This window comes from Drosophila subobscura, chromosome O (assembly GCF_008121235.1).
Source record: "Drosophila subobscura isolate 14011-0131.10 chromosome O, UCBerk_Dsub_1.0, whole genome shotgun sequence".
In the NCBI taxonomy this organism is placed as follows: Eukaryota; Metazoa; Arthropoda; class Insecta; order Diptera; family Drosophilidae; genus Drosophila; species Drosophila subobscura.
In genome coordinates this window covers 17,815,116-17,829,841 of record NC_048533.1, presented here as the reverse complement: position 1 = coordinate 17,829,841, position 14,726 = coordinate 17,815,116, and the positions used below count along the sequence as shown (strand labels likewise).

Below are 14,726 nucleotides of genomic sequence, written 5' to 3'. Positions count from 1 at the left end.
AATATCAATTTAGTTAATTCGCTCTGCAAAAAGCGAACGAAAGTTAAATAAAAGCGGAAATCCAGTGCCAAAAGTACAACAAAACAAATACAAATATAAACAGTGGCAGAGACAGAGCGAGAGCGAGAGTGAGAGCGAGGAAGAGGCAGAGGCAGAGGCAGAGTAGGAATCCTGGCAAATAAAACAACCTTACACAGACATGCACCCACACAGCCACATAAAGCAGCAGCAACAGACATCACCACAGTGTGTGTGTGTGTGTGTGTGTGTGTCTGGGAGATAGTTGAGTGCCTGGGCGGACGGACTGTGCAATTGCCATTGCCATTTCCATTGCCACTTGGCTCTGCATTTGCACTTGCCAACATTTTGGTTCACAGAAGAGACGGAGATGGGTCTGATGGCTCGAATGAATGAATGAGATGGCTGTGAGCGAAGAGAGGAGAAGGTGGAGTGGCAGAGCAATCCGATGCGTTCTTGCCACGAAAACTAATTTGCAATGGAACAAGTGCTAAGACAACTTTCATTCAAGTTTTTTGGGCATCCGCTGCCGGCCACTGTGTTGCGTGAATCGGAACTAAGTCTTGGCCAAAAGTTTGCATTAAACCATTGTAGACTTTCATTACATACACACAAAGAAACTTCAGGACTCTCTAGTCAGCAGCTTTTCTGGCTTGACTCACCTGCTGCACTGTGGGCGAGGAGGACATCCATTGCTGGAAGAGATCCGAGGTAACCGAAGGCCGCTTCAGCGGTTTCCGGCTCTCGATGAACTCCTGCAATCGGCTGAGTGCCTCTGGTGGCGCCCGCTCCGTCAGCCACTTCTCAAAGGCCTCCGGCTTCTCCTCGAAGAGACGCGCCACCTCATCGACATCCTGCTGGGCGGAGGACGTGCCCGGCTTGACGCTGCTCTTCTCCTGCGGTATCGTTTGGGTGTGAATGCTGATGCCGGGACTGATGATGGAACTCTTCACAGGTGTTGGCCTCGAGGCGGCCTCCATTTCGCGAGGTCTAGACTTGGATTTGCTTTCGGGAGAGGGTTTGGCGGCGGGCACAGGCGGGTACGGTGCCACTGGCCGATTGTTATGGCTCTGCCGGTGGTGGTGGTGCTCCAACTTGACCTGATTGCTTGTGCTGGCCACCGAGGCGATAGCTGCTGCTGCTGCTCCTGCCTCTGCCGTTCCTGCTGCTGCGGCAGCTGCTGTTGGCGTTGCCGTTGGCGTTGCCATGGCCGTTGACGTCTTATTGGCGCCATTGGTCAGCGGTTTGGATGCTGACGACGACGTGGCGGCGGCGGTGGCGGTCTCCGCCGGAGCTGTGGCGCCGCCAGCTGCCGCTGACACATCTGTCATGTTGCTGCTGCGGATGCTGATGCTGCTGCTGCTGCTGCTGCTGCTCAGTGGTGTTCGTCGGTGGCCGAGCTCGTGCATGAAATCATTGCGAAATGGCCAGGATGTCGCCTCGTTAGCGATGAGCCGCGAGGGCTCCTGTGGCCTCAGCTGCTCCTGGCTGCTCCTGCTGCGTGGGCTGATTGAGTCACGTACTCGTCGGCGCCCACTTATGTGGGCACGGGGTCCGATTCAGTGGCGGGATTTATGTGACGACCCCCAAGGCAACCTGTTGTTGCCTGCTCCAATCCTCCACTTTAGTTTTAATGGACAACTCGGGAGGGCAGGTGAGTGCTGGCTGGGGGTAATTGATGGACCAGCCTCAGTCTCATCGCCTGGTTAGCCTCCAGATTTCACTTCACGCACGTTTGCCCCAGCCTTTTGTCCTCTTTGGGTGTGGCGTGGCGTGGCGTGGCCCTTTTGTTTGTATTTTGATGGCCTTAAAAAATACACGCTCCTCTCCTTCTCCTCCTTCTCCTAGTGTAGAAGTTAATCCTCGCTCCTTGTCCAGAGACTGCCTCCAGTGTCTACGGCTTCCAGCCTGCAACGAAGAAGGAACAAGAGAAAAAGTTAGTATTTGATGGCGGATTAGTTGCTAGTCAAATGGAACAAAATGGAAAGTTTAGACGCAACTTTGCCACATTGCCACTTGAGTCTAATGGCCGGCTGCTATTAGGGGAATCGCTTCGAAATTCTAGACGGCCTTCAACCCTCAGCCATTAGCTGAGGGTGGCGACCAGCGAGGACTCTCCTATCAGCTGCTTAAAAATTAATGTCTTGCTTGAAAGTTTTCCAGGGGTTTTCCTGATGGGATTACTAATGAAATGATGACAATTTTTGGGAGCCTTTCAGAAGACTCTCGGATATGCAAGCAATAAACATTCATTGCTCAATCCCATTTCAATCCGAGAGCCTTCCTTTCACAAATTTTCTATAGATTTAAGATGCTCTTTCAATTCGCAAAACTCTTTCGAATGGAATTTATTTGCGGGGCAATAAATTCGCTGAATCTCTTGAAAATCTCGACCCAAAATGCGGAATGGAAATATATATTTAAATCTTTGAATGGGACACAAATTTATGACCCCAATGGGCGGGTGAAAGGAAAGCCTGTGGCAAAGGTGAGGATGAGGATTCCATGCTGACGTCAAATGCAAATGGGAATCGAGAGCCACGACTGCATTTTCCGAGCAGAGTGGAGCGCAAAATATTTAAAATGAAAATGCGGTGAGGTGCGGTGCGGTATCGCGGAGAGTGAAACAACGTTGCCATTCATGCGAATTTGCATTGAAATGGCCCTCGACATTTGCATGGAATCACTTTCGGCATTTGCCACGTGCCGCACGCTGCAGCATCCACCCGCACTCGCACCTACATCAGCATTGACTGGCACAAGCGTCAAACCATTAAGAATGCCATGCCCCAGTATCCACAGTATCCAATCCCATCCCAGATCCGCTAGTCATAAGCCAGCTCCAAAGTGTGCCAACACTTTTGACTTTTAACCTGCCAGTCACTGGCTATTATACCACCTAACTGTAGGGTATGCTGCGTGTGTGCTCATTTGGGCAACACAGTCAGCTACTGCAGCTCCTGAGTGTGGCAATGAAAATGTTCCCTTTCGCCTCATTGCATCCCAAAACGACTCTTAACTCTTCGAGAGAACTCTTTCTCCACTGTGCAACTGGGTATATTATTGTCGAGACTGAGACTGAGACTCTATCATTCTTTTGTGTGTGTGTCTTGGCTTGGATATTCCGATGGTGTCCTGCCATTGTCCTTTGTTTGCAGTTGGGCACCTTGACCGCCACTGACGTTGCATGCAACCTGCACTTGTTTGCTCTGCTCTACTCAGCTCTGCCCCTCCCCCGCCTCCTGCTCCCTGCCGAGCATAAACAATGGCGTTTTGAATAAAACACAAGACTAAGAGCAACAACCATGACGGCAAAAGGCAAAAGGCAAGAGGCAGCACCCTAGCAGCTACATCCCAGGACTTTATCACGCACTCGTTTGCAATTTCAAATTGGGTAATAAATTCCTGAACTCCACTCTCTCTCTCTCTCTCTGTGTGTGCGTGTGTGTGTGTGGAAATTACTTTGTTCGCGCCAGCTTTTTGCGGGCGTCTGTGTGGGTGTGGCCCTGGTGCCTGGGTCATGGATCTCTCTCGCAACTTCGCTTAGTTGCTATTGTAAATTTAATGTCAACACTAAAGATTAAGAGTTTAATGCGCACTTTGGTTAACAAATTTTTTGTTTGTTTTTGTAGCCCGTAGTCGAAGGGGAAGGCTGCACTTTTGGCTGCCATAAATCGAAAATTAAGTTGGAAACTCGAAACAACTGAGATTTTCAGCTTAAATGAGCGGACAGGGCCACAGGGGAATTATGCAGTGGAATTAACTAGATAAAATGTTGCGGCAAATGGAATTTACAAGTGAATTCGAGACTGCCAGTGAATCGGGATGTAAGTGTATTTGAAATGTGTTCCTTGAATCAGGATTCGCACTGCCTCAAAGTACTTCAATCAATTGCAAATGTAACTCGGAGCACTCTAATGCATTGTTCTTGCTTACACAATCAATCAAAAGACTCTGATTGAATCAGAAGCATTCTTAATGAACATCAAAGCATCATTAAAATTCTATTAACAAGGCACACCGTCAGAAAAAACAGCTTACATTTCTTTCATCAACAAAGTAGACTGCGATTTCATGTATAATTCATGACCAACTTGGCCGGAAATTGCACGAATACGAGTACGAGTACGAGAGTCACGACAGTACATGACTCCAACATACCATTTACGAGTGAGTAATCGCGGGGATGTGAAAGGTAGGGGATGAGTGTGGATGCCGTGCCATGTGGGAATTTCCCACAACTTCATGCACAATGCAAATAACTCTCTGCCTCTGGCTAAAACGCAAACAATTAGATGCAATTAAAGCCATGCAAATGATGCATTTGCCAAAGCGTTTAGCTGCCGCAAAGCGGCTCAATGAGCTCCCACCAACCATTTGCATCCACCTCCCGTTCCCTTCTCTCTGCGGGGTCGGGACAATGCCTGTCCGTCAGGCAAGTCAACATTTGCATAATTTCCATAGAGGGGGGTGGGAGCCAGAAGAGCCGAGTAGATAGACGGTTCCCTAATACAGACAGCAGTAATTAGTGTGCGGGGCAAATGCTGTTCGAGTGGTGGGGTGCTTACAGCATGTATGCTGTTCCGTGTTCCCTGTTCCGTGCAGCAGGTCACGCACATCAAAACGGAAATGAGCAGCGGAAATCGCGTCCATCATGGGCATACAAAATGGAGGAAAGCCGCTAGCCTCATGCGGGATTGCCCCTCCATATTTATGGATGAGAGATGAGGGTTGAATGGTCGCTCGAGTGGGGGGCTATCCAGTAGAGGATTTCATTAAGGATAAAGTGTAACAGCAATCACGGCAGCAGCAGCACCAGCAGCATCCCACGCACCAGGCACCACGCACAACAAACTAATTAGCGACAGAGTTTCCGACACCCAAATGTAATGCTAAAATATTTATTTAAAATTGCAACCTGCGAATCGCGCAATCAAAGGGAGAGAGAGAGAGAGAGAGGCGAGAGCTCTACTCATATTTCTCTTAATTAAAAATTGTGTGTGTACTTCTGCAGTTGTAGTTATTTTTAATTAAAGTGCACCACAAGCGTGTTTGTGTTTGTGTTTGTGTTCGTGTTCGTGTCCGTGGCAGGAGAGATGAAGTCGCCACGTCATTAGCCGTTCACTCAGGGACATGCAAATGACGAAGGCACAGAGCCTGCGGTTGCAACACCTGCCACAGCCACTCCCACTGCCCCACCCCATGCTGACCATAAATAGACGTCGGGGGCTATGGACTTTGTAGTTGTGCACTTGGGCGGCACGTTTGAAATTACAGAATTAGTGGCCGACGCGTCGCCTCGGGGCGCCCCATCCCACCCACACATTGTGTGTGTGCCGAGTGTGTGCGCGCCATTTTGCAAGCGGAAGTGTCGATTACATGATGTGCGTGCAACGATGGCAACCAGAGAGGGGAGGACGGTTGGGGACACGGAACACCTCCTTCTGCTCGGGTAAATTAACTTTGCGGCTAGTTCATAGCTTTGTTGCTTTGTCGCTGAGCTGGCCGTGTCAGCACCTTTAGTTTCATGTTTTCAATTTGGCAAACTGCAACGCTGCATTTTGGACGCGACTTCATCAGCAGCGCTTAGCGGTTGGCACCACACCACACACCACCGCACACCACGCCACCTTCCTCTGGCACCTCCCGCTTCTGTTGTGCATTGGCAGGGCAGTCACGTAGCAGGCAGAAGCAGCCTCTACCGCAATGCTGTTGCACTTTATAAGCTTTCAACGACGCCTGCCTGCTGCCTAACTGCCTTGCCGCCTGCCTGCTGCTGACGGTGGTGTGGCGTCGGCTCCCAAAAGACGTTTTGCCTTTTTGGCTTCAAAGTGGAAAATGTGTTCAAGGAGAAAGAGAGAGAGAGAGAGAGAGAGAGAGATAGAGAGAGGGAGCTTGCAGTGTGTGGCCTGCTGCTGACATCAAGTCCTTTCCTCCGCTTCTGCGGTAATTCAAATTTTACATTTCCCCCAAGAACATGACATGCCCCGACACGCCCTTCCTTCGCACAGCCTGCTGAACATTTCCCGAGACAATACTTTGTACTTGTTGCATAATAATTGCACAAATTTCGGGGCATAATTGCAGCCAGGGCCAAGATGAAGATTGTGGCCTTAAGCCCTGTAACACAAAACGCACCGAAGGACACGCCCAATCCTGACAGCCGTCTGCAGGCTGAGTCTGATATGGGAGAGGACTTCGGCATGTAATCCTAGAATTGCAATTGTATCTTCATTCTTGTATGCGTACGAATGCGGGGACTCGTGCAAGTCGTATTCGGTTTTAGCTAAAAGGTTTACCTGCCAGGCCGCAAAGGGGGAGAAATGGGAATGTGAATGCCATGACAATGTGCACTCAATGGCTGCCACGCCACTCTCTCTCTCTCTCTCTCTCTCTGTCTGTCTGTCTGAAAATCTCCTCTGTGGCAACATTTTCGTCTGAAATGTTTTCTCTACGGGTATCCATGCAAATGGGGGAAGTATTTTTCATGGCCTGGCCATCGTCAGGCATTTTCCAATTGCAAATTCCCATCAAACTCTAGTTCGAAACTCAATCAAGGCTAATGTAAAGGATCTGTGTGTGTGTTTGTCCTGACAGATTGGTAGACTGCAGCAAGCCAATAGAAGGACGATGCAGTTTCAGCTTTACACGGGCTACAAATACGACAAAAGAAATAATCCTCAATCCAGACCAAAAAGTCCCTTCATGTTGATTTGCTCTGATTGGCTTCGCTTATGTTTATTTCAATTGAAATCAAATATTTACTTAAATATGAGTTTCACGCACACATTTGTTTGCTGCGTTCAATATTCATAAGCCCAGTTAAGGCAATATTTATTCAGTTGAAAGTTCAATTTAAATCCTTATAATCCTCTGAAACCCTCAAGCGTCTAACACTTTTGCTGGCCGTATGTAAAAGAACCATAAAATTCAATTTAAATTCGATTCGATGACTGGCCACAGCCGACACTCAACCGAACATTCCTGGATGGAAATTGAAATGGAAATTTCAGCGGTTAGCCATGGAAAAAGTCTCAGAAAAGTGTCAACAGCAGCAGCAGCAGCAGCCACGGAATGCAAGTCGATTCAACACCCACAAAAACATCATTAATATTTGTCGCCGGTAAGAGGAATTTGCACAGTTTTTTTGTTCCATGGTGCAGCAGTAATCTTGTCAAAGCAAAATAATTGAAAAACTTTTGGCGCCCGGAGACAATTGCCGAGAGTAAAGTGGCGTCGAGTCAAGTCAGAGATGATGCTGTGGGGCATCTGCCTTTAATTAAAAGACATTCAACAGAGGATGCCAGAGCATGGACCATAACCATAACAAGAACCAGAACAATTACCACGATCACGAGCAGAGCTGGAAAGGGAAGCCAAAGCAAGAGCCAGAGCCAGAGGCAGAGTCGGATACAGAGCCAGAGCCAGAGCCAGAGGCTTGTGGTCTCTTGCAGCGTCCGTCCATTAATGCTACACAATAACCAATTTACCACTTAACTTGCAGCATTCTCCTAGAGCTAGACGAGCGCACTTCCGAGATGAAATACCAGGCGCTCCGAGAGTGAGAGTAAGTCCCTTCTGACAGGACCTCTCGACTGTCCTGCTTCTGCAACAGGGCAAGGCGCATAAATGTCAAGAATGTTGACTGAAAATAGTAGTCCTCTGACAGAATAATGCAGCAGCGGCTCAGGCCCGTGTCCGTGCAGCCAGAGGAGAGTAAAGTGACATGGCCGCCACTTGGTTCACTGTGTCCTGTGGCAGGACCAGCGGTCTTTGTGGACGACTTGCCACCTCGAGTGGCAAAGTAAGTTGTGGGCAGGAGAGGCTTGTTGGATTTGTAGATTCAAGGAATTGCTTCCTTTCTTATAACTAAAAAGGGAACGGACAGGGAACAGAGGGAGAGACTGGTTTATCCAGCAGAGTGGGGTATCCTTTAGGATAAGAAAGTAACCAAGAGCACAATAAGATGGAATCTACTGAGAAAATAAACACAGATCATCTGTCGAACCGTTTCCAACAGTTTAAATAAGATTTTGAACATTTTATAGCAGAGATTGGTGTGAATTTGATTTAATTCTCGTGTGGATCGAGTGACACACGCAGACGACATTTTGCGTTGAGGTTTTCGGGCTCTCGGCTTGAAGAGGCAATTTAATGCCACTTTGTCTGCTGCCCCCCGGTGTTGGGCTGGCTGGGCTCCTCATGTTGTTTGTTGCTTCATCTTGCCTTCATGGAAAATGCCAACGAAACACGAAACAAGCCGCAATAATAATAACGTTCCTGCATAATTTGATAACACACGACACGACAGGATAGGTTAGGACAGGACAGGACAGAACACAAGGATGAGTGCGTGGGAGAGCGGAATGAAGATGCTGGATGATGCTCCTCTAACGTTCCTATCGTTTGATGGCCTCGAGACTGTCACATGGAGAAGTCTGCCCCAGAGGTAGAAGTGGGAGAGGTGCAGGGAGAGTGGCATGCCAACACTCTGGCATTTGTGTTTGCTCAAGCTTAAGTGGCATTGGCTTTGGCTTTTGTGTGTTGGCGGGTGGGCGGTGCAGCTGCTTCCGTTTCCGTTCGCTCTACTTGCCCCACGGTACACTCCACACCTCAGAACCCCCAACAGCCACCCCCATGGCAGCCTCCCCCAGTCTATTGACAGTTGTTCTTAATGGCATCACAATATTTTGCCCGGTCTCGGTCTCGGTCTCTGTCCCGGTTCCGTGTCCGGGGCTTTGTTTTAAGACAATTTATGCTTGATTGCATTGATTGATTAAGCACACACTTGTGCCCCGATCAGATCCCGGGCCTGCTCCTGCGCCCCGTCATTATAATAATTTTCAACTTTAATTAGCTTGTGCTTGTGGCGAGGCTGAGATGAATTTCAATTCTAGTCAGGGATACCAATTTAGCGGCTGGCTAACGGACTAGCCAACTTTCTAATTAAAACTTTGGCCAACACAAATATTGAATAATAAATTGTTTTATGCAGCAGTTAAAAGTTTATCCCCACCAAAGGAGTTGCGGCAAATTGTAAATTTGCCATCAATTTGATTAGGCGAAACTTTCAGAGGCAATCTTCCAAAGGATATCCACGCCAATGTCAATGTTCAAATACAAACTGGAATGAACAGGCTTCACTTAAATGGAATACAGAACACAGAGAAAGAGGCTTCACAAAAAACAATCTGTCGCAGAAAATATGACAGGACATAAAGCATATTAATTGCTTGACATCAAACAAAAGAAAGAAAGTCATTCTCTCTGGCTGTCGATTCGCATTAATATTCAGCCCACACAATTGGGATAGGACTCCGAGTCGGACAAAGACATCGACACTGCGGCAGGGCAAGGACATGGATGTAAACCAAATCAAAGGCAGTCAACGGTTGTCATTTTTCACATGAAGCAAATTTATCCTTGGACGTACGATATGTGCCCCACTCCGTTGCAAAACTTTGATCTTTTATTCGAGTCCTGACTCAGCAGAAACAATGGGAAAAAAGAGAGGCGCCCTGCTGTGATTTTCATGAATGACCAAATGCTGCCGTCACGACCTCAGCTCATGGCTAACCTTTCTGCTAACCAAATCCCTTCCAAAATGAAAACTAAATCGTTCGTTCGCTCCTGCTTGCAGTCACTGAATGCAATCAAAGCTCAAATTAAATTTAAACTGATTCGAGAGAGAGAGACAGAGAGAGAGCCAGAGCAAGGATGACCTGAATGTGTGTGTCCAACCGAGTGTGTGGCTGCTACCTGGTGGATGAGCCCCTGACGATAATCTTGTTGTGGCAGCTGCAGTTTTACGGCTGACTTGACCCTAATTCCTGGCCATTGTCTCTGGCCAACGAGCGATGAATGGATGGCCACTGGCCAGAATCAAGTGAGCAATTAAGTGAGCAAAACAAAAGGTGCTTTCATCGGAAAGATCTTTCAAATTGGAGAGCAATCATGAGCGTTGTTCTCATGCAACTCCACATATGTACGACCAAAACATATTCTCGTATGTATTCATATTCATTCAATCAATGCCGCAGTGATTCAACCCCTGGGCTATGGACATTGAAATGCCATTAGCGTGTCAGCCAAGGGGCCATCTATGAGTGAACCTGTTCCTGGGAACCGCAACAACTGCGGTCAAAGCGGGAAAAGGACACAGCGCAGGACACGGCGGCAGAACCGCAACGAATTGTTGTGTGCCCCAACTTGACCGCAGTGTTGCAAACTAATTAAAGTCTCCTCCTCTGCCCCCCCTAAACCACTTTCTCCCTTTTTCCAGAACATTTGAATAAAACATTTTTCTTTTGCCGATTTGTGGCATTACTCATACGGCGCGTGGCACGGGGTTTGCGTTTGGGTTTGGCAATTGGGATGGTTGGGATGCGAGCACACTCGTGCCTCATAAATACTTAATTTTATGCCAGCATAATGAAATGCTTTCTCTTTCTCCTCTTCCATTGTTCGTCGCAGTTCAAATTGGAAAGTTTTTTTTGTTCATTCGCTCTTGTGCCCCCTGAACTTTCGGCCGCTAAATGCTGTTTTAGCTTATGCCACAAAACTTTGGGCTTACTGCCTCTCACGAGGGAGCCTTGGTGGTGCGGCAGGCCCCTAAGTGGCAAGTGGCTGTAGTTTTTCATTAATTAAACACTTGGGCCACCACACCAACCACCCACTCGGAACTGACATTTTGCTTTTGCTGGCTGCCACTCGCTGCTCGCTTCGCTGTTTGCTTCGGCTGCTGCCTCTTCATCGGATTACGTAGTGTTGCACTCTGTTTCGGGACAGGGCCACCTCCGCGAGGAGGTGGGGGGGCACTTATGGTGGACGCCAAGTGTAAATTGAATTGTTGATTTCGGGTCTTACTTTGGGGTTTTTGGTTCTGACTGGTTGGCTGCTCCGCTTATCGATTTACCATTTGGCTGGGCGCTTATTCCCGGCTATTTTTATACCAATAATGGCTCTGAATTGTCGCTAAAATGTTTATAATGTTCATGATGTAAATGTAAATTGCTTTTCCCACACTCATCCCACTCATCCTTATACTCATACCACACATTGATTCATTCACTTCCAGGCCGGAGCGAGATAAGCTCCTCATTTAATGAAACTTTTTTATTACTTCCTGACACTCCACTGAGCCATGTATTTAAATTACCCTCTGCCAGTCGATCTTAATGCGATTTCGACTGCGAAACTGCAGCAGAGTTCATCAGCAACGAAATTGTTCGAGTATATTCGAATGTCCTGGTAATGTAATGGGCTGGTTATGTACATCACAAATGCATTGGATATAATCATTATGGAGAGCACTCAAAGAACCAGTAAAAGCTTTTAGCGCCTTGTTCAAATAAATGAATGGGAATATCTGATGGATAAACATTAATAAATATGTATCTGTGTTCATACATATGAAAGTTCGATTGCTGTATCTTCAACTAAAGAATAATTGTATTCACTTTAAGCCAGATTAAGTGCTGATTTCCATTTGAGCATAATTTCAGAAATATAAATACGGCTCTGGAGAAAGCACTTTAAACAAATTGAAAACTCTGCTAAATATTGTTTGAGCAATTTTACTCATTTCAATGATACTAAAAGCCACTCTATGCAATGGTTTCCTTATATTATTCTGCAAATATCATTTTAAAATGAAAAATTAAAATGAGATTTCCCCAAAAAATTTCAATTTCCATTTAAGCAAAAGGAAAAATCACATTTAAGCTGAATCTGCAGAGCCATCAGGCAAAGAGACATTTTCTCTGTCAGTCAGTCAATTAGAATGCTGAATCAGAATATTCTCGAGCTCTGTAGAATATGTATTTCCATTTTGAAATAGGAGAAAATACAAAAGTCGAGTCCATATTACGACAATTCACTGATGCATGCCACACGAAAGGAGAAACACAAATTGGAAAATCGGTTGTGTCTCCACCAAAAGGAAATATGTTTGCCATTTTAACCAAGAGACCAAGTTACAGAATCCCATTAAATTCGCTCGCTCGATGTAACTTTGTATTATCCCAAAAGGCAGGGCGAAAACGACACCCAAACTAGACCCAGAAAAGTCGCAAAAAGTGCGACAATTCTGCAGCCAGATTTCCGTGCAAGTGTGTGGGAAATGGGAAAAACAGTTGAAAATACGACCATTGCAGTGGAGCTCAATTCCTTTTTTGTATGATTTTTTTCCGAGCAAGTGTTGAATTTATGGCATCTGTAAAAAGTGTCGCATGTTGCCAAGAAATCCATACGGGAGATAGAGATACATTTTGGCTCTTTATGTGGGACACCATCTGCATGAAATGGGTAAAAAAGTTGTCCCTGCAGCACGTACGATGAAATAACAAGCGAATTAATTAATTAATCGTTGGCCAAGTTTCGTGTTCGAGTGGAGCGACACATTAACGATGATCCTCCCTCCGGGCGGCTCCTGTTTGGGTTTTTATATAGATAAATGCCAGTATGTATAACGGATGGACACGAAACCCAAATCTAATTGACAGTCGTGATTTATGCATGTTAACACGTTAATTGGACATTCAACAGAATGGAGGAGGCCATCGAATGAATCAACTGAAAAGGTGTCCATGGCCACGACAAGCTCCGGGACAAGGAACATCCAAAAAGAAACAAGAAACAAGGAATAAAACAAGGACGATACCAAGTCAAGGTTCATTTAATGGTCGACAAGGCCCCGGGGCAACAATTTCTGCCAAAAGAATGTTAACCGTCAAAGCACAAGAAAGTCCCCGACGCCCCTCCACCCCCAAGCCAATCTTCATGGCCAACTGTAGGGCAGAGAATTTCCTGTAGTCCGGGCACGTGTATCTGTGTGGCTGTCTGAGTGTGTGTGTGTGTGTTCAAAAAAAGCTGAAAAGGAAAATTTGCATGAATGGCGAATGATTCTTGGGGCGGCACAACTGTGGCGAGTGGCAACTGTCCAACAGCCCCGATTTTCTCACTCGAACATTGGCTTTAAGCAGAGGCAGTTGGAGCACTCGGCTTTAAGGCGTCATCAAGAGGGTAAACCTTTATATTAATTGGCCATATCGCCTGACCTGATAAAGTAAAGCTGAAGCGTTGCCAATAAAACTAAAGAGCCACAGATTAGCCGCAAAACAAAGAGCAAATGCACAGCAGAACAGAGAGAACAGAGAGAACAGGCGAACAGATGAACATAAGAAACCGCAAAGATGCCAGAAAGCAAACAAGAAGCAACAAATGCACAAACAAACATCCTGCGAGCGGTGGGGCTTTTGCTTAACATTAAATTTGATTGAGATTAATAGCCAAATAAATGCTAAAGATTATTATGGCCGACTGGCAGCCATTCCCCAATGAGGGGAGAGTAATGGAAAGGAGTCCCAAAGAAACAGCCAAATTTCGGTGTTAAGTTTATTTCTTGTTAGCGGGCAATCGCTGTGGGACCTGGAGCCTCAAGATAATGCAATTTCATTCGAGCAAAATGATTTGCAGGCCAGTTAATTGTTGCGGGGGATCATTAGCATAAATCAGCAAACAAATAGAACTGCCCCATAAATTGGCAGTGACTCAGTGGGACTGAGTAAACAATTGTGTAATTTCATATTGGATCTGGTGCTGCCTGGCTGCCATGGCCTGACCAATTGCCATTTGAAATTTATGTGTCCAACGGGGAGACAGCCCGAATGTGTGCTTGTCCAGGAGTCAGTGTGTCACTTGGATCTCCCACTGGAACCTGACCGCACCGCCCCTGCCACTGCCACTGGCACACCGCCACCGCCACAACCCAATGAACTACGTTTGTCCTTAGCTGTCAGCTGGCTGCTGGCCACTGGGTTAGTTTGTTTGCCCAGCTCTGGCCAGCTATTTATCATGCAACAAACTTACGTTTGTCATCCAACCCACATTTCCCAGAGGGTGTGGCCCCAGTCCCAGTCCCAATCCCAGTCTTGGCCCCTAGATCCCAGTCCCTGGCAGACTATTAACCGGAGCTACTTTGTGCCCTTTTCTTTTTGGCATACATAAATTTTATTTATGAAAATCATTTGCACCAACTTTGGCGCAACTACACACAGAGATGTGTGCTTATAGCAGCCGAAAAGTATGCTCCAGACATGTACTCCAGCGGCGGCAAACAGTGCGTATGAGCAATGTGTCAACTATGAAGTTTTGCCCCTCTCTCTCTGCGTGTGTGTGTCTGCTCTGTGTCGTGTGTGACATTCATGATTGATGCATGTGTTTGAGTTCCCCATCCCCATCCCTATCCCCGTTCCATCCTTCCTTCCTTCCTGTCTTTCTGGCATCACTCCACCCTCCTGCTGTATCCTGCTCCGCCCCAAGAGCGAACTTGTTGGCAGACATTTGCAATTTTTGCTGCTGCTTTCGTTTTTATGATTTCAATCAAGTCAAGTGGATTTGCATTCTTGTTTAAGTTTTCATGGCCTGCCCCCCATCGCCTACACTTCTCTCACTGTCATTATCGCCTCGCTGTGTGCCTGTTTCGCACTCTCTCCCTTTCTCTCTAAGTGTGGCAAAGTGGGGTCCCTTATCGGGCAGCGCGCATCTAAGTGGGTCAACAGCAGCGAGAGTCGTGGCAACAACGGACACGTCCTCCTCTTGACCACGTTTTAATGGGTCCGTCAGTCGCGGCTGCTTATTAGCATTAATTGTGAATTAGAATTTGTTGTCCGATGTGCGTGACAATGGATTCAGTTTGCTTTAATTCA

The 14,726-nt window shown here is 46.8% G+C and overlaps 1 protein-coding gene across 1 annotated transcript in view; it reads right to left on the bottom strand.

Moving 5' to 3' along the window:
* LOC117896925 (cGMP-specific 3',5'-cyclic phosphodiesterase) overlaps window positions 1-14,726 on the bottom strand; it is a 41,579-nt gene that overhangs the window by 11,753 nt on the left and 15,100 nt on the right. Inside the window, exon 3 of the mRNA XM_034805465.1 lies at window positions 681-1,926. Within this exon, the coding sequence (XP_034661356.1) occupies window positions 681-1,427 (747 nt within the window). The 5' untranslated portion in view covers window positions 1,428-1,926. The remainder of the gene's footprint in view (window positions 1-680; window positions 1,927-14,726) is intronic.